General features: G+C 42.7%; 2 protein-coding genes across 2 annotated transcripts in view; both read right to left on the reverse strand.

Annotated features, from left to right (window-relative positions):
• The window catches only part of PWP1 (PWP1 homolog, endonuclein), a 477381-nt gene that overhangs the window by 63323 nt on the left and 393649 nt on the right, over positions 1–20409 (reverse strand). The gene's annotated exons all lie outside the window — the stretch shown is intronic.
• Positions 1–20409, reverse strand: part of ABTB3 (ankyrin repeat and BTB domain containing 3) — a 350728-nt gene that overhangs the window by 22582 nt on the left and 307737 nt on the right. Inside the window, exons 8-12 of the mRNA XM_060245557.1 lie at positions 11474–11575; positions 8123–8216; positions 7643–7778; positions 3829–4049; positions 88–266 (exon numbers count right to left, since the gene is read on the reverse strand). Of these exons, the coding sequence (XP_060101540.1) occupies positions 88–266; positions 3829–4049; positions 7643–7778; positions 8123–8216; positions 11474–11575 (732 nt within the window). The remainder of the gene's footprint in view (positions 1–87; positions 267–3828; positions 4050–7642; positions 7779–8122; positions 8217–11473; positions 11576–20409) is intronic.

Raw genomic sequence — 20409 nt, forward strand, 5'->3', positions numbered from 1 at the left:
ACAGGTGAATTGCAATCAACTAAATAGTATCTGAGCTTCTAATTGAGTTTTATGTTGTGGCATTAAAGCATGTGGATACAGGCATACCTTGCTTGCTTTCAAGATCTCAAACATCAAAGGCAACCCTTGTGTAACGAGTTCTTCAGTGTATTCTTCCTCCTGAATGGATTTGAATTCTTTCAACAAGCACTGGATGAGAGGTCTTCTGTGCTGCTGAAAAGCTGTTCTCAAGGACTCAAGCCATGTGTGAAGAGTCCATGGGACACCTGTTTAATTTTTTAAAAAAGATCATGAAGATTTTCATCTTTCTCAAACATCCATTAATGAGAAAGCACACACACACCCATCTTGGAAAATACGCTAGAGTCCCATCCTATATATACCATCTCCTCTGCTACAGTCACAATTTTCCAAACTAGCTTTAGACCCCAGTATTTCTGAAGTACTTCTAATTTCTGAAATACAGAAGATGGATGGAGAAATGCTTCCTCTAATGGAAGAAAGTCTTTCTTTGTTGAATAAAGTCTCCTTCTGTTGAAGAAAGTCTTGGTGGAAGGCAGTTATGGGATCCAGTTCAGCTGAAGAGAGTCATAGGATCCAATCTGAGGCTGGAAAGACCCAGGTTCAAATCCCTCATCTGACATAGATGCTTCTACAAGGGTCCCCAGCACAGTGCCTATGGGTGCCATGGTGCTCACCAAAACCTTTCCTGGTGCTCACTAAATGTGTTAAGAAAGTGGGTGGGAGAGGTGTGACTTTTGCCCAGCAAGGCTTCTGATTGGCCATTGGAGATTTGATTGGCTGTGTGGATTTTTAAAAACTTTGTCTTGGCAGCAGTTGCCACCACAGCACAAGGATCTTCACAGTGTGACTGAATATAAGCTGTGGCAGCCATCTGGCAGCTGGATCTGCCTCTTGCTGCAACCATTTTGTGGCAGCCATTTTGAGCTTGTGCCTACCACACTGTTTCAGAATTCCAAAGTGCCCACAGGCTGAAAAAGGCCGAGGATCCCTGTTCTACAGGGTGACTTTCATCTAGTCACACCCTATCAATCTAAACCACTAGTGGAGTTGGGAGGATAAAATGTGGAGGGAAGTCCTTAGATGGGATAAAAATGGAAACTATCACATTACATCCAAGGACTTCCCTTTGCATTTAGATATTTAGATCTATCTATTCTACTTACCATTGAGATATTTTGATGATTATGAAGCTGATATTAACAAATATTTAAACAAGACATTGTTTGGTCTATTTTAGTATATCCTTCCCATAAATACGGTTTCTGAAAGGCATGCAACTATGGACACATATCAGTGTTACATAATTGTTTTAAAACATTGTGCTATATTTGAATATATGCATATTAATCACAGATTTATTAAACTTTGTTTCTTCACAAAAAATAACTCCCCTTTGAAATGTGTCAGAAATAAAACACTTAAGTGGGGAACCTTCAAGGACTTGTGTGAGGCATCTCATATTCCCCTCCCCTACTATTTCTTCTTTCCCTTCTGTGAAAGCCCCCACAGTCTTTTGCCTCTTCCTGCCTCCTCCTTTCTTTCCCAACCACCAGCCATCTTACTTTTATCTCCCACCATCTTAAGTTTTCCCTCCTTCCATACCTCCAGGCAGCCTCTGCCTGGGAAAACTATGACCCAATTGTGCAATGCTGGCTGCCAGGGGAGGGGGGTAGTGGCATAGTGGGAAACCTGCAAGGACTTGCATAGGTGTTGTGTACTGAATTTAGTGTTTCACGATGGCTTCATGTGCTTCTGAGCTACTGTGGGAAACCGCAGTATACCTTGATGGACTGATACTACTTGAAGGAACCAATGAGCGGTTGTGGCGGGAAAATTGACCACAGCGATTTGGTATGGACTCAGGGGAGTATTCTTTGCATGTTATATAAGTGGAGTCTCAGCCCCGCCATGTTGTCTTTTTGAATGCAGTAGCAATAAAGCATGTCATGTGTTGAACTCCACTGCATCAAACTCACTATTTAACAGTAGGGTACCTCATCTTCCCCTGCATCCCCCTCCACACATATTTCCTTTTCCCTGTCCTCCTGGTAACCCTTATATCTACCTTTCCCTGCTTCCTTCCCACCCACCTGTTTTATCTTTCCCCTCCATCTTGAGCTATATTTATTATTTACTTCATTTGTACTCCAGCTTTCTATACAATGGGCACTCAAAGCAACTTATATCATTCTCTCCTCCATTTTATCCTTACAAAAACACTATGATATAGATTAAGCGAAAGGTAGGTAAATGGCCCAAGGTTACCCAGTGAGCTTCCATGGCAGACTGGGGATGTGAATCTGGGTCTCCCAGATTCTAGTCTGAAACTCTGACGCTACACCACACTTTATTTTGAGGGTGGCTGCTGTTGAACAACAGCAAGCAGTCAGGCCTGGGTGAGTTATACCAGTTGGATGCTAGCAAGCAGGGCTGGCCCTAGGGCACATGGCGCCCCAGGCAGACTCACTGCCTGCCGCCCCCCTCCACGGTGCCTGCCCCGCTGCTGGCACGGGGGACAAGTGAGGGCCCTGGTGGCTTGAGGGCTACAGGATCCTTCCCTGGCTCCCTAGCCTCCCCCCCCCCATTTCAATGCCTGGGAAGAAGCAGTGGAGCACCATGCTTCCCAAGCTATTTAAAGTCCCCCCCCCCCTCCTCTGTTCAGCTGATTGGCAGGTAAAATGGCTCCAGTGTTCTCACGACTCCTATGCCATGCAATCACTATCATTAGTGCAGGGTTGAGGGGGCAGCAGCAGTGGGAAGGACCAGCGAGCTGCTGAAAGAGTGCCTGCCGCCACTGCCTCCTCCCCCCTTCCTTCCCATGTGATCCAAGAAGGAAGGGGTTGAGGCAGTGGTGGCGGCTGCTCTTTTGGTGGCTCACTCATCTTTCCCACTGCTGCTTCCCCCTCAACCCCACACTGATGATAGTGATCATGCCAGAGGGCTGGCACAGGAGCTACAAGCCTCCAGTGCCTTTTTTACCAGCTGATCGGCTACGGGGCTTTAAATAGTCAAGAAGCACGGCGCTCCACCACCCCTTCCCGGGCATTGAAATGGGGAGGAAGGGAGGGAGGAGGAGGCTGGGAAGCACAGGCCTCAGGCAAACGAGGGATTTGTCTAGGGCATGGAGAGGGGGGAGGGCCAAATCTGACGTCCCCACCCTGCCGGCACCCTAGGCAAATGCCTAATTTGCCTAGTGGGCTGGCTGGCCCTGATAGCAAGTTGTTCAGTGGGCTGGCTGAGCCTGTCCCCAGTGAGTCTTCCTAAGATCAGAATTGTTAAGAAAGGATTCCAGTATTGTGGAGAGATCTCTGCACTAATTGTAAGCATGCACTACAGCCTGCTGGCATTGGTATACAAGAGATATTTGTAGATAAAAATGTGCACCGTTCATGAGAGAGGCAAAAAGAAAATTCACATTAGTAAGGAAAAAAAAAAAAGCCAGCAGTGTTCATGATAACAACATCTGAGCCTGTGCTTCAATATGATCAGGCCTGAAAATTAACATCACCAGGTTCAAATACAGGAGATGATTCCCAAATAACTGATCTCAAAGTGTGAAAGGAAAGATAATTTTTTTAGTGTTGTTAAGTTTTGTTTCAAGATTTCAGTGTTTTTCTGCATTCTCAGACAATATTTAAAAGTTGCCTGGTTGGGGTTTGTTTGGTTTTTTTAAAAAACCTTGACAAGAAATCAGGAACATACCAAAAATTGTTTGTGTGACTGACAGAGGCCCCTCCCCATCAAACCACACTTCTGACAGTCTTCCCTCTTGAGAGAGAAAGTACAGAGGCAACTGAGACTGACCTATGCTCCGGATGTCAATGGTCACATCCACATAACCATGTTCAGCGCTGTGATACATAGCTTCTTTCAGAGCTTTCAGCTTGGCCTTGCTGTTGCGGCTGGCACATAAAGGAGCTGGAGCACCGTCTGCCAAATCAGTTCCCTCAGCCAGTATCTCCTCCAGGGACAGGATGTCGCTTTTCTCCTTCTCTGGCTGAGCAAGCAGCTTACGAAACACATTTCTGTCAATCACAAGGCAGAAAGAGAGAAAGGGGGAAAGGCCACCAGGTTGGAATTGTTAACAGTGAAGCCGGAGCTATCAGTTGTCTAGCTGAAGCTTAATCTAGTTAGTTCATCTAACTATATCTAGCAAACCAGCTTACAAGCAATGCTTTGTAATTTGCTTTTTGCACAGTTATTATTTGAACTGGGCCTGCAGCTGCAAGGTCCATCATCTAAAGTGCAGACTCCATACTCTTGTTCATCAACAGATTTTACACCTGTGTGATGCCATTAAAATTCGATGGAGTTGCTCCCAATTGATGTACTATTAGAAGCAATCAATCAAATCCAGTGTGCATCTTCTCCCTTACCTCCCACCTACCTTATATGCTTAGATCTTGCTAGCTGCACATGTTCAGTCCTGTGGGGGATAGAATAAGCAATGTATCCAGAGCAATTGGGCTAAATTGTGTATGTATGTGTTTATATATATCTCTACAGGGAAGGAAGAAGATACGTCTTCTGTTGATCAAGATGATGTGTACTTTATGGCATGCAGTGTAATTGTTGCCACATCCAGATGACAACACAATCCAGAGTTCTTGGTGGTAAAGACAGACATTGTGTCTAAAGTAGGGGTGGCCAAATTTGTTTAATGTAAGAGCCATATAGAATAAGTGTCAAATGTTTGAGGAAGGAAGGAAAACAAATAGATGGGGAGGGAGAGAGATGAAAAGAAAGCAACTTTAACTTTAAATGTATTCTCCAAGCCACCAGATGGCTTGGCTTGGAGAGGTGATTTAAAGAGACAAATGCCTTCTTCAAGCCACATGACAGGGCAGTGGGGGCTTCAAGAGTTACACAATGGCTGTGATCACACACACTAAATAATGCACTTTCGATCCACTTTCAATGCACTTTCCAACTGGATTTTGCCAGTTCACACAGTAAAATCCAGTTGGAAAGTGCACTGAAAGTGGATTGAAAGTGCATTATTTAGTGTGTGTGATCACAGTCATAATATGTGAAAAAGCCACATGTGGCTCCCAAGCTGGCCTGGTAATTTACATAATGGAATGGAATCTAGTTTTCTGCTGGCCTGGCAATTTACATAATGGATGTATCAAGTTGAATACTGGAGTTTGCCATCTGTCTTGTCCCTCTCCACTGTTTCAAGTGGGCTACCTTCTTTTATTTAAAGCATAGCACAAATTTATTTATTTACACATTCATCCTTTGTTTTTATTTTTTTTTAAATGAAACATCTAAGAACAGTTGCAAACTGCTGTGTGGTTCAGGGAGGTGACAATAGGGGTGCTAGCCAATCAGCACTGCTTATAGGCAGATTTTTCTGCACACTTGCTGGATTAAGCTGAAGCCTGGAAGAAGAAAGGCATGTGTTCACTGAACACAGCAAGGGTATGTCCGAACTGCTCCCTATGGTCTGTAAATGTTATGCCTGTCTTCACTTTTGTACAATATGAGGCTGCCACAAAAATGTAATCCATGCTACAGGTAAAGCTGTTGATTTACTGCTATTCTGGACAATATTCATTATATAACTGACTATTAGACAAATAATTTGAATTCCTGAGAATCTCAAATTTATGCGGTGGATGTGAGAAGGCCCAGAAATTGACCATGTGCCATGCAATTCTACTATCTGCTTGGGTACCCAAAGGGCACATGTGTTGCACAGATATACAAATCTGACACAGGAGTTTTGACAGCTGAATTGTTTTTTTTAATGTGGTGTCAATCAGCCCCTGATAGAATAAAACACTTAGGAGGGAGTGGAAGAAGAGTTTCATCAGTATCAAATGCAGGAACTAAAGTTCAGGGAGTAAAGGAGAAAAGATGGATTGGTGACAATGGGAAAGAATTCTTCAGGGATTTGGTTTTGTGGATCAATGGCAGCATTAGACTTTCATTTGGCCCTTCTGCAAGCTAACCTCCTGTACACCTTGCATAGACATTCCTTTTCTCTAGGACAGGGGTGGCCAAGGGTAGCTCTCCAGATGTTTTTTTGCCTACAACTCCCATCAACCCCAGTCATTGGCCATGCTGGCTTGGGCTGATGGGAGTTGTAGGCAAAAAAAAAACATCCGGAGAGCTACCCTTGGCCACCCCTGCTCTAGAAGATGGTTCATAAATGTATGTTTATCCTTTGATTATTCATATGTATAAACAGCCACATAATGTAGATGAATACAGGACAATGTACACAGAGGAAGAAAAGGATCGAATACACTGGTCCTGGACCATCTGGGATTGAATGCACTTGCTTCACCATTATCACCACCCTGAGCATATGTGCCCCATAACATGGGCACATACTATGCATATTAAAACTGTATGAGCATAAGCTTTGTCCCCATTATCACGCACACTGTCTTACACATGTTTATTCAGTACAGATCGCACTCCACAGAAAGAACTTTAATATTTCTCATTGTCAACTTCAGCGGTAATGCTTTTTGGTGGACACAGTTCACACATTCAGTCATTTAAAGTGCAATCCTAAAGAGAGTTACTCCAGTCTAAGCCCATTGAACTGAATGGGCTTAGACTGGAGTAACTTTCCTTAGGATTGCACTGTTAGTGTTGAATATTCTACTGAAACACATGCATGTATGAACCAGTCCTAGATCTCTCTTTCTCAGTCTCACACATGTACAAGACATGTCCTTCTCTGGCATGCTTATTGCCACCTTAAACAGACTCTACTTGTTATGAGTCATCCCTTGTCTCATTCTCAGCTGCCTTGTCTCGTCTCAGCTGCTTTCTCCAAAGTTGGCAATTCTGGAGTTCTGCATTCAGCTAAGTCCAACCTGTTCTTTAGACTGAAAAGATCCTTCATAGCTCCCTGAGATCAGTGCTGGATCTCAGTCCTGGATCTCACTTTCTCCTAATGCTTGAGTCCATTTGCCAAGCTTCTTAGCCATGACTTGTGTTAGATTATTTTGTTCTGCAAGGGCCAAGAGTCCTTAACTCACTGTGCCTTTGCCTGTGGAAGTGGCCCAGGTTTCCATAGCTCCATATCTTCTCCAAGCATAATAATATTATACTAGGAGTTGCTGCCCAGAACAGCTAAGGAGGAAATCTGATTCAGACACATGTATGAACCCTGACATCACCAACATCTTCACTTTTTTTCCAGAAGATAGTGACAGGGAATATGCATCCTGCCTTCAGCAGACACTTTATTAAAATAACTTAGGAAGAATAATGTTGGAACAGACTACAGGTTCATCTAGTCCAGCACACTTTCCCCAGCAGTGACTGGCCAAATGCTTCTGGGAGATCACAAACTTGAAATAAAAATCTCTGCTGCTGTTTGACCACAGGATCTTGTAGGTGCACTGGCTACTAAATATGAAGGTTCAACTTCACTGTCAAACACATAACTACTTATGGGCTTATTATCCATGAATCTGCCTAACCCTTTAACATATGCTTATTTTTAAAGCCAGCGTTGGGATGGGAGGGAGTGATAAAATGCTATCTCTGTAGAAATTCTGTATTAGAGAATAACACTGTTCACACCTTTTGCACTTATTAACCTCATCCCATGAGTACTGATCATACAACCCACTTTGCTAGTGTTGTTTACCTGTGTCCATGAGCAGCGGCTTGGCTAAAGGAGTTCATGTCACCTTGAGGAGTCATGGAAATCCCATTCCGATACATGGTTCCAATCATAGGGTCAGCACCTCGTTCCAAAAGCAAGCTGACCAGCTCAAAATTACCTGTAGAAGAAGAAGAGTTGGTATTATACCCTGCCCTTCACTAGCTGAAGGCGTCTTGGAGAAGCTTACAATCACCTTCCTTTCTTCTCCCCACAACAGACACCTTGTGAGGTAGGTGGGACTGAGAGAGTTCTGAGAGAATTGCGACTAAGCCATGGTCATCCAGCTGGCTGCATGTGGAGGAGTGGGGGATCAAATGCGGTTCTCCAGATTAGAGTTCACTGCTCTTAACCACTTCACCAAACTGGCTCTTGAAGAATAACAACTAGGGTATTGTTTTAATGAGGACTTCTGATCTCCTTAAACCAAATAGCAAAGAAACACTTTGATACAAAAAACCTTACCAGCAGCTGCTGCAAGTTGCAAAGGAGTTTCAGAATAGTTTTCATCTCCTTGTTCCAAAGAACCTTCTACTTTGGCTCCCGCGTCCAGCAACAGCTATAAAGGAAATTTTCTATTTAGGGACGCTGATTTGTTTTTTTATAGCCCATCTTTCCCATGTAACCCAAGGTAACATAAAGTTCCAAGAGTAAAAATATAATCCTCCCCCAAATTAACTCCCCTCCCCAAGAAAATGTCTGTAGCTCAAAGACCATTATAAGCACTCACATATAAAATGGCCTTACAAGGCCTCTTAAAAACTTCTGAAGACGCGATGGTCTAGCTCCTCAGGGAGCCTATTCTACATAGTGGGAGCTGCTTCACAGAAGGAACAATGGGCCAAGCAGGCCACCTTAAATGAACAACAGGAATATGGTAACCAGAAGACTGCATTTGGTGCACAGGGACATAGGGCCAGAGAGTCCCTTCAGATATGTGGGCTTTAAAGGTCATAACCAGCTCCTTGAATTGAACCTGGAAACAAATCAGCAACTCATGGAGCTGCTTTAAAATAGAGATATGTTCCATTGACAATAGTTGGGCTGCTGCATTCTCAGTTGCAGGTTCCAAGCTGTCTTCAAGGGCAGCCCAAGATGACATCATTAATTGGCTTGACATTTGCTTCAGCTGGCCTCTTATCCTTTGGTCCTTCTGATGACCTTTCTTACATAGGAGGTTCCTATACAGTACCAGTAAAGCAACTGTCCCCTTTGAGGTTTACTGAGATGACCCCTATCTACATTCCTCCTCTTGACACATAACCTCCTATTTGACTTGCATGATAGCATTAACATGATTACTTATAATGCAGAATGGAAGTGCTTAGCACATTCTTCAACAATAATGATGGTTCCTACCAAAGTGGCAAATTTGAGAAGAGGGGACCAAGAAGACTTCAAAAAGGGATACACATTTCACACTTTCTATTGTTTGTAAGGAAGTGATCACAATCACAGGCACAAACTGTAATTCAGGCAGTGGTATGACCAATCCCACAGTGGGTTGACCAGTGATGGGTCACTGAGCTAAATTACAGTTTGAACAGCGATGGAGTGATCAAAAAGCAACTTCACTTGGACATACTGAGACCTAAATTTGTGAAAAAGATTAGCTCAGAAGGAAAACAAGAGACAATTCTCATTTTACTTTGCAATCTCTGGTATCTCTGTTCCCAAGTTTACTGCAGAAGAATCCAGCCAATTAAACATGTGTGGGCCTTTCCCAATTCATAGCATCTGGGTGCTGTCCATGGGACAATAAAATAGATTAACTGGCCTTCAATTGGACATGCTTTCTATGCACATTTAAATCTCAGCGATTTCAGTGAAGTATGCATGATGAGGGAAACATGGGGTTCCAACACTGCATTGCCTTCTTAACACAAATGTTGGAGAGACATGCAGAGGCAATCAGTCGCTGAGAAAGATCCATAATTCTTCTTCCACCTGCCAATTTCCTACTGCAAATGGCATCCCTGAGATATCTATTTTTTTCCTTTTTATCTTGGCAAACATGAGGTTGAAACCATGTGTTAGCCAAGATAACATCTAATTCTCCCTTCAAACATTTGTTATCTTTTCTGGATCCAATCCATTGTCTATTTGCCACAGTTAAGATGAATGAGCTGCAATTTTTGTCTGTCTGTTTGCCAGTGTCAGGTATGTAAGCTTATAAGTAGGTCATTGTCATAATAGAGCAAGCCACATTGAAAGGAAAAAGCAAATGTACATGTTCACACGGTTTTCTAAACAAGTTTAGAAACTAATTTACAACTGTTTCAGTCAGCCAAAACTGTCTTCTGCTAAATCCAGATTATCGGTCTACCTAGTGCCCTGCCATGTACTTTTACTGGCAGAGACTTCTCCTGCCTGCAAACAAGTCTTTTTAAAAGTTGTAAATGCAAAGTAGGGTCTTTGTGATTGTTTAATATTTAGCCATTCAGAAAAGTGAAAGATGCAGAAATATAAAGTATCTATCCTCCTAGAGAAAAATCTAGGAGGATAGATGAAACCTAGGAGGAAAGGATTAAGAATACATTTTATGACTTGATGATGGCAAAAGGGAATCGTGCCCTTTATGCTTCACTCCTTCCCATTCTCAAATCAACTTTACAACCTGAAGTGTTAAAAAAATAATATGGAAACTTTGTGGGGTGCTACGGCATTTGTAAAATTTGCCTCAAGGACTAGTTGCTCTCACAGCCACCGGGGTACTCAACATGGTGTTCTCAATTTGTGTAAGGTTGATACAATTTCCAGCTTTGCCTTCAGAGAACTTGCTAGAAGGACAACAGAAGCACCATGTGCTTGAAACTGAAGTCCTCCTGAGTGATGCAGCGACAATGACAAAGGGTATTCCATCTGACCACTGGCAGTATGTCCATCTTATGTGGGTCCTTCATCAAGCTATCCATCACCTATGTGAGCAAGCAAGGCAGTAGAAGAGACTGAAGATATGTGGCCTGCAGATGTTGAAGGTGCAATTCATCTGCTCCCCACATACTATTTGGATATGCCCCACTAAGAACAATTAATATTAGAACTGCTTTCCTGGATCACACCAAAGATCCACGTAAGCAGAGGTCAGTCAGGTTTCCCTTCTGCACCCACAAGCAGAACATGATGAGGATAGGCGTTCCCTGTTTATCCCTGCACTAGATAATCAGAGGAATGTGTTCTGTGAATTCATTTTCAGCTATTGCAGCTTAATAGTCATCTATCTGCCATAAATCTGTCAAGTCGCTTTTAATTCCATTTAAGTTTGTAGCCTCAACCACATCCTATGGGAATAAATTCCATTAGTTAATTAGGCACAAGGCTTCACTTGTGCTGAACCATCAGCCAATCCATTTCACCAGATAACAACATTCCTGCATTTTAAGAGAGAAAAACATTCTCTGTCCATTCATTGGATTTGTAAAGCATTATTCTTCCCTGTTGTTTATGGCTCAAATAAAGTTTTTTGGCTGTAGAATGTAAGAAAATAGGTGAGGGGAAAAGAGCTCACGTTATTTCACTAGCACCAGAAAACATTGTAAACAAACAGAGACATAAAAGACATGACCAAGAAGGAACAAAAGGGAATCGATAAGGACTTTACTGGTGTGATCTCGTTGTAAAATTACCCTGTTTAAGTTTCATATTGGCTTCATTGTAGGTATATATAATAGTGGTATTATATATAAACATAGCAAACCAAGAAGAAGCAAGGAGTAACCAATATGAGAATGCTGCCAATTATGGGTTGGAGTGCCAATTCAAACCTAAAGATGACAAATAAAACGTGGGATGGAGCAAAAGGAAATACAGCAATACCTGAACTACAGGAATATGTCCATGCAACACAGCAAATGTCAGGGCTGTCCAATGGCGGGTCTCGGGGTGGACGGATGGGTATTTATGAGGAGTACTGACAACCTATAAACAGATAAAGTAATTTTCTTTTATAAATGGCTCTCAAGAAAAGCTGTATGTAATAAAAAACAAATGTGCTAAAATGCCAGGCACACAGATATTACAGGAAAGCAAGCAAGCATGCAAAAGGCACTGTAAAGAGTGATCGAGTTCTGCCATTTTTTCTTCTTTTTGCCAGACCAAATTTGACAACAATATGGGCTGCATCCTGCAGACACATTCCTCTGTCATGAACAGGCCTCTTCTGACCCAGAAGAGCCTCTTGAATGAGGAAGGTTTTTGGCAGAGCTTCTGCTAGCGGATGTGTTCTGTGGGATCCAACTCGATATCTCCTTACCACTCTTTACTGCCTTTCGATGGAGAAGTCTATGTCTGTTATAACCAACTCCTACTAAGCCACTGGTTAATAGCAGCAGTTTGTCACTGGTTATGGTTGAAGGCTGAATAATAGTCTGGACTGCTGGTTTTCTTGCTGTGCTGTAGAGAATCCTGGCTTTCTCTGAAAACTTCTCAGGAGTTCTTTAATTAGAAGTCAGAAATAGAAGGCAAGCTCTAATGAAAAAACAGCTTGCCCAGCACCACTTACCTTCCCCTGCAACATGCTGTAGAAAGAGAGCACTGGGTGTATTCTGAGAAGCCCTTTGTGTTCACATTAGGAAGGGATGAGGCCCAACAGCACACTGGAGGAAATGAGTGTGCACCTTAGAATGTGTTCCAAAATTATTTTTCCCCATGCAATAGTTCTACAGCTAACATGCAAGAATTCTTCTGAAAATCAGCTGGTGATGAAAGGGTTCCCTGAAGATAGTTTGAAAACCATTATCTGTTCTGTAGAGTTTAAATGCCACACTCTGCCCTAAAACTCCTTGATCAATAACAAGTTTTTTTAAAAAAAGATCAGTAGGCTTATATTAAGTTCCAATAGATTCCATCCCCCCATTCTTGTAGCTGTTCCTCTGAATTTTCCACTGCAAATTTAAAGGATTTTTCTTTGCTAACATATCAGTTTTCTATTTATTTACTGCATTTTTATCCTACTACTTCTCCAAGGAGTTCAAGATTGTGTACATAATTATCTTCTCTATTCTGTCTTGTGAGGTAAATTAAGCTGAGAGAGACTGACTGGTCCAAAATCACCTAGTAAGCTTTATGGCAGAGAGGAGATTTGAACCTACATCTTCAAGATCCTAGTTCAGCAACATAGCCACTACCCCACACTGGTTACATCAACATGTCATCAATATGTTCTTTCCTAGCAAAATTCTGAGAACAGCTGCAGAGGTGAGTAACTAATTCCTCAATTTGCCAGCGCAGTTGTCAACCCAACCATACAATTGTCTGAGAGATGATAAAGGATGTGCATGAATTGGACACATGGGATATTATTCCTGGCACTGCAGTATTTCATTACCAATCTGCCTTGGTTTCTAATTATACAAGTATATTTTCTACAAGTGGGGAGATTCCCTCTTCCCACCTTCTCACCTAGGGCTGCCAAGTCCCCCATGACTGCCGGCGGGGGACTTTTTTCTTGTGTGCACACATAGAGTCCCCCCCCCCAAATGCTAGAGTGTCCTTGCACAAAACCATAGAGTTTCAAATGAATTCCTAGAGCGTCCCACGCAAGTGCCTGATGTGATACATCACTTCTGGGTGACATCATCATGCTGTATGGTGATGGGCTCTTTGGGGGGCGGGGATCCCCCTGGCAGCCTCCTCCCTGCTGGCGAGTTGGGGCTCACCAAACTTGGAGATTCCCCACCCCCAGTGGGAACTTGGGAGCCCTATTCTCACTGTGACTCCCAGGCCTGCATCTCCATTGCTGGCAGGCCCGGCACAACTCTCAAGCTACAACAGTGGCAGTGGCAAGCCCAGTGCAGCTACCAGGCTGTGCAGGTGGCAGCATGCCCAGCACGGCTTCCATTGGGCCCAGCACAGACCTCGAGCTGCACAGCCACCACTGGGCCCACTGCAAATTTCTGCCACTGCCACCAGAGCAGTGCAGAGGCCAGGTTGCACAGCCACTGGAACCAGAGTAGCTCCCCAGTGCCACTGCCACCAACGACAGAGGTAAGTGCTTGATTGGGAGGAGGGAATTTAACCCCCCTGGGTTTTTTTTTTAAAATCAGATTTTTCTGCAAATTTGGGAAGTTTTCCAAGTTTGCTGAAAAATCTGTTCAGGATCCATGTGGCCCCAATCCATGGATTTAAGTATTTGCAGATGGAGGACACATGTTGCTAGTAGTTTATGGACAAGTGGGTGTCCATGAAACTCATGGGAGGAATCCCATCTCCCCCCACACACACACACACACCATTGCTGAGCCTTGGAGCCTGGTGGCAGTGACTGGAAGCTGCTCTGAGTGGCTCCCAGTGCCTGTGTCCACCATCTCAGCAACAGGGCCCAGAGCAGCTCCCAGCATTTGCTGCCACCACAGCAAAGCCCTGAACAGTTCCTGGCAGCCACCACTGCCATGGCAAGGCCCTGGATGACTCCTGGCAACCACCACCACTGCAGCAGAGCCCAAAGCAGCTCCCAAATGGCCCACTACGGCTCCCAAAATTCACCACACAGGTAAGAAGGAAAGGGTTACTTTCCTGTTTGGGACATTTAAATCCTCCCATGTAGTTTTTTAAAAAAATTCAGACTTTTCTGCAAACCTGGGGAGGGGCCTGAATTTGCTTAAAAAGAAAAATCTGTTTAGCCTGTGTGGGCCTGATCCACAGATGGGGAGAGGCCTCAGGTGGATATTAGAATATAAAATAAGCTGTCTTGAGCAGTCTTTGAATGGGAAGAAGAAGAAGATTTTGGATTTTGAATTTATATCCCGCCCTATACTCTGAATCTCAAAGTCTCAGAGCGGCCACAATCTCCTCTACCTCCCCGCCCCCAACAAACACCCTGTGAGATAGGTGGGGCTGAGAGTGCTTTCATAGCAGCTGCCCTTTCAAAGGACAGCTTCTATGAAAGCTATGGCTGACCCAAGGCTATCTCAGCAGGTGCAAGTGAAGGAGTGGGGAATCAAACCTGGTTCTCCCAGATAAGAGTCTGTGCACTTATCCACTACACCAAACTGGCTCTCAGACTAGAAATTCTCTAAACATGAATAAATAGAATCCCAGTTTGGTGTAGTGGAGAGCCAGTTTGGTGTAGTGGTTAAGTGTGTGGACTCTTACGTGGGAGAACCAGGTTTGATTCCCCACTCTTCCACTTGCACCTGCCGGAATGGCCTCTGGTAGAGGTTGTCCTTGAAAGGGCAGCTGCTGTCTCTCCAGCCCCACCTACCTCACAGGGTGTCTGTTGTGGGGGAGGAAGGTAAAGGCGATTGTGAGCCGCTCTGAGACTCTTCAGAGTGGAGGGCGGGATATAAATCCAACATCTTCACCTTCAGTTACAATTCTGAGCACTCCCATACTGGATTGAATTTTAAATTAAACAAAGGCAGTAAAAAGACAGCATACTATTACAAACAGTTTTTTTTATTCACAGCTCTCATTTCGTTCAAAAACATGCATGAGAGAATGAGGTGCACATTCCATGTGTCCAACAGAAGGCTAGTTTCAAGTCATTTTTTCACTGCACTCTTGCTTATTACAGATCCAAACACACACACACACAAACACACACAGAGAGAGAATGAGAGAAAGATGTGTACAAAGTCTAAACACCAACTATTTCATCAGATAAAGTGGATTCTGTCCTACAACTATTAATATTACAATAAAAACATTAGGGCTGGAGCTTATCACAAGAGCTTGTAGATCTTTCTCCACCTTCCTCTTCCCAGGGGGACCCTCTGTGATCCTTAAAAAGACATTGCTGAGGGTCACAGGACTAAAAAACAACCAAAAGTGGGAGGGGCAGTAATGGAGTGGGGATCAGGTAAAGTTTCTCCATCCCACCCTTGTGTCAAGAGAAAGCTTGTTTCAGTATACTTCCCAGGGCTAACAGAAGACCAAGATGGGGATGATACAGCTCAGTTCCCCCTCCCCACTGCAAAACCCTTTAAATAGCCCCCCTTTTTGTATTTTTTGTATTTTTTTTCATGTGTGTCTATCTGTACCTAGAAGTCATTTCTACCTCTTTTGACTGACCTCTACTGATCCACACAGATTCCACACTCTTAGTAATGCCCTTGTGGAAGTTGCTGTAGGAATGACGATCCACCTATGTAAAAATGCCTCCTATTCACACAATCATAGGATCCAGCCCTTCATCTTCAAAGTGACAGAGGACTCTTGTTTCACTATAAGAGATAAATGCAGCTATATACCACTAGAAAGGCAAGTGAAATCTTCTGGGAAACCTAAGGACCAAGCCTGCAAGTTATATAGAAAATCTATGACATGCATGGAGAACTCTGAATCTGAGTGGAGACAGCAATGGGGAATGGAGGGTTTAGCAATTTTCTCTTGTGCTGATTTCCTGATTTAAATCATGAATGCTTCTTAGTCTGGTCGGGGAGGGGGGAACAGGAATTTGGTAAGAAAGCCAAGGAATATATTGCTTTAGGCGGCTCTAGGCAAGCAGTACAGAAGCACTAGACTGCAAATTAAGTAACACAATTCTAATCCATCGGCTAGCTAGCTCTGTCCTTTCAATGAAAGTTTCTACAGTTATCTCAGGATTCACTTGTCCTCCCCCTCCAAAAAAATTCCTTTTTATTTTGCTGGGTTTAGAAAACTTGTTGTTTTATTAATACAGGCTCCTAACAATCTGAAAGAGATAATCTGTTTGCTTCCCATTAGCAAAGACTCCCATCACACATGGTGAGAAAGTCTTTGAGTTTACTAATATGTGACAGCTGTTTTGCACACAGCAAAACTATTGCATGATAATCTGATTTGCTGGTCACACAAACCAAGTGTAAGGGAAATTTCAAATTTGATTCTTTCTAAAAGGCATTCCGAACCACAGGATGCCAGACAGGACAGTTCTTTTTGCATTTTCTACCCCTGTAACATGGATGCTAAGCTATAGCAGAGCAAGAAAATGCAGTTTATTTTAAGATAGCTTTCCCCTCAGCTGTGCATTCCACAGAAGGCTTCAGCAGACTTCGATAGGAGTAACTCTGCATGCACTCTTTCTACAAATCTTGCCAGTTAACTTAAGACAACTCCCATCCCTCTGAAGAAAATTAATCGAATAAATGAAACAGGCAGTTTAACATAGTTACAATCTCATCTTAACTCAATACAATTATTTAGTTACATTTAGATATTTATACCCTGCTTTTTTCTCCCCAATGGGGAATCAAAGTGACTTACACAACATCAGCTTCGCCTCCAGTTTTCTATCCTCACAACAACCATGTAAGGTAAGTTATACTGAAAGATAGTGATGGGCCCAAGATCCCCTAATGAGCTTTCATGACAGAATGGGGATTTGAACACAGGTGTTCCAGATCCTAATCCAACACTATAACAACTACACCTGATTGGCTCAATCATTATGATTATTGTCAGGTACAATATACTGCTTTGATATACTGATGGTTAAGTTTAAGCACTACTAAACAAAAGAGAAATTTCTTAGAAGTAGCTGTGGGCTGGTGGTAATTGGATCAGGAACATGGTGTTAGGGCAGTTCTCTCTTAGTAGTCAAGCATAGCAATAATAGTGATGATGAAAAAGAAAAGGAAGTAAAGAAGCAAAGATAAATGTTTAATGTTATGTCAATAAAGCAAGATTAAGTAGATAATTATATGTTCTTTTGCAAACTTGCTTCCAATTTTTTTTTAAATGGTGTCAGGGCAGAATGGGCTAATTGGCTCCATTTCCTGGACAGATATTGGTCACCACAAACCAGAAACCAGATTTTTTCCTTCCTTAAAAGACCAAAAAGTTGAGTGGAAGAAAACAATGCATGTTTATGCGCATGTGCCACAGCATAACAGCCATAATCCAAATTCTCCCATCACATGGCTGCATTGGAAGCCCAAATTTGTCCAGTATAATAAATCACTAACATCATTAAAAATGCCGATACTAAATTACATTAAGACAAGTTTCAACTCAAGATTTCCTCAGAAGACAAAATGTAAGTTTTAAACAACATTACAGTTTTCAACTGCCACTGATGAGATTGTCTGAGGGAAGGGAAAGAACAGCTAGGTACTCAGGAACACATGAAGATGCCTCATACAGAGCTGTCAGTATAGGACCTTGACCTATCAAGGTCAGTATTGCCTGCTCTGACTGGCAGCAACTCTCCAAGGTCTCAATAAGAGGTCTTTTGTATCACCTGCTAACATCCTTTTAACTGGAGATGCCAGGGATTGTATCTAGGACTTTTTGCACACAAGACAGAGGCCTACCAATCTCATTCCAGCTGTGAACTCCAAATCCTCTACCTACCAACTGCCACCAGTGAGGCCAACAGAGGAAAGAGAGGCAACAGTTAGGCCCCTATCCAACACGGCTGAAGCTGAAAATCCCTTCCCTGAGGAAAATTTTGCACCAAATTTGCCATTAGATTTTGATAAACTGCTTTAGGAGTCCATACTTGGCTGAAATTTTTGATAAATACATAATCAATAAGCAGATAAATGAAATTCCCCATGATATATATTTATTTACTTATGTTTTCCCTCTTCAGACACAGTATGCATACCTAAAAGGGGGAAAGTACCCAAATATAGGCTTTTCAGTTAATACCACATAACCATAAACAATTGAAATATGTTATTAAGGCTCCAGTTTTATTTTGTTTTTTTAAATTCTATAAGCACCATAAAAATAAAGAATCTGATTTGGGCCAGGACAATAGATCTTGCGGGGGGGGGGGATGTACCCAAATATAGGCTTTTCAGTTAATACTACATAACCATAAACTATTGAAATATGTTATTAAGTCTCCAGTCTTTTTTTTCTTTAATTCTATAAACACCATAAAAATGGAGAATCTGATTTGGGCCAGGACAAAAATTCACAAAAATTCTATGAGCTTATGATTCACATTAGGAAACAATGCAAGAGGAAAGGATTATAAGCCCCCTTGCCCAGCACTGTGGTCCAAATCAGCCCCCTCCCCCTGTGGCTGCTATTCATAGAAGCAGGAGATCCAGTCAGGGATCTCTAATGTCTCCTTGAGCTATGCCCTCTTTGAAGTGGTAAACATGCACCAATTCAAATTGCAAAAGGTGGGGAAATCACATGACTGAATGTTCCTCCAGGCAAAAGAAGTTCACCCACAAGAAAACCAGTATACCATAGCAGATGCCTAGGCTAGAACTCTTCTTCCTGATATGTAGTTTTCTATGTTGAAGGATTAAAAAAAAAAAAGAGGATCATTAAATTATGTGGTCCTTAATCTGCAGTGTGAAGTAGTACAGTAGTGCAGGCTTACTACAACTGAACGGCCAATCTGATGTGGCAGTTCTGTGGGGGTATTTTTCTTTTCAAAAGCAGCCGTGAGGGGTCATTGTGGCCTTGGTCCTGATCAAAAAACTCTTTCCCATGCCATTTTTATAATCAGAAATAGCTTTGTCCCCCCAAGCTGCTTTAAGCTCTGGTAGGGAAAAGAAAAAGGCACATCAGGGAGTACCCATCGCCTTTTCCTATCAGGACTTAAAACAGTCTGGGGTGGAGCATTCATGACAGGGAAAAAAGAACAGGCAGAAACACCCCCTTTCCTCAGCACTGAGACCAGACTATGTTCTCCCTAAGGGTTGCCAATTTGTAACCTTGAGGAAGTATACAGTGTTTTGAGTATTCTCATCTGAGAATTATTTCTGACCATTGTAAAGTTTGGCTAAAGGTTCAGTGAAACAAGACAACAGAATACCAGTTTTGTTCATTAGTTGCATTGCTGGAATCAAATTGGACTGGAGTCAAAAATTTTGGACCGTCTTTGTTCTTAGGTTCACTACAGTACTTGGGACAGAAGAGATCCATTTGTAAGGAATTATTGACTGGATTCAAGGATTAAGGATTTTCCTGTTGGATTTTCATTGATTCTCTGTTCCTGGTTACACAAATGGTATATGTTCTTTTCTGTGCACAATTTTGTATAGAAGATATTGTAGATTTGACTGTTTTTGGATTTTCTATACAGCTGATTTATTGATTGGTTTTGTAAATGGTGTGTATTGAGGCTTGTTACACAAAGGCTTTTTGCTTCAAACTCCAGGTGGTGACTGGAAATGTCCCAGGATTACGACTGATCTTCAGGCAACAGAGATTCACCTGGAGAAAATGGTGGCTTTGGAAGGTGGACTCAATGGCATTATACCCCATTGAAGTCCCTCCTCTCTCAAACCTGCCCTCCTCAGTCTTCAGCCCCAAAATCTCAAGGTATTTCCCATAATTATATATATATAATTATGCATAGTTTCCCATAATTATATTCCCATAATTATATATATATAATTATGCATAATATATAATTATGCATAGTTTGAAACAAGAGGAAAGAGATAAAAACAGGTTGCTTACCTGTAACTGATGATCTTCGAGTGGTCATCTGTGCAGTCACACACATGGGTCTTGCCGCAGGCAACGGATCCGTACCTCGGAGCTCCAATAGCTCGTTTATAACGTCTTTTGGCGCGCTTTCCTCCCGCCCTGGGGAGCAGGCAGCGACTGCGCATGCCTGGAGCGGGGGGAGAGCGCCCATTCCACTCAGTTTCTTCCAGCCGCCACTGGCAGAGAGACTAGAAAGGTTAAAACAAGAAGTACCAAAAGCCAGCAGCGGGGAAGGCTGGGTGGGCGTGTGTGACTGCACAGATGACCACTCGAAGATCATCAGTTACAGGTAAGCAACCTGTTTATCTTCTTCGTGGTCTCTGTGCAGTCCCACACATGGGTGACTAGCCAGCTAAGTGTCCTGGAGGAGG

Source organism: Heteronotia binoei, chromosome 8 (genome assembly GCF_032191835.1).
Source record: "Heteronotia binoei isolate CCM8104 ecotype False Entrance Well chromosome 8, APGP_CSIRO_Hbin_v1, whole genome shotgun sequence".
Lineage (NCBI taxonomy): Eukaryota > Metazoa > Chordata > Lepidosauria > Squamata > Gekkonidae > Heteronotia > Heteronotia binoei.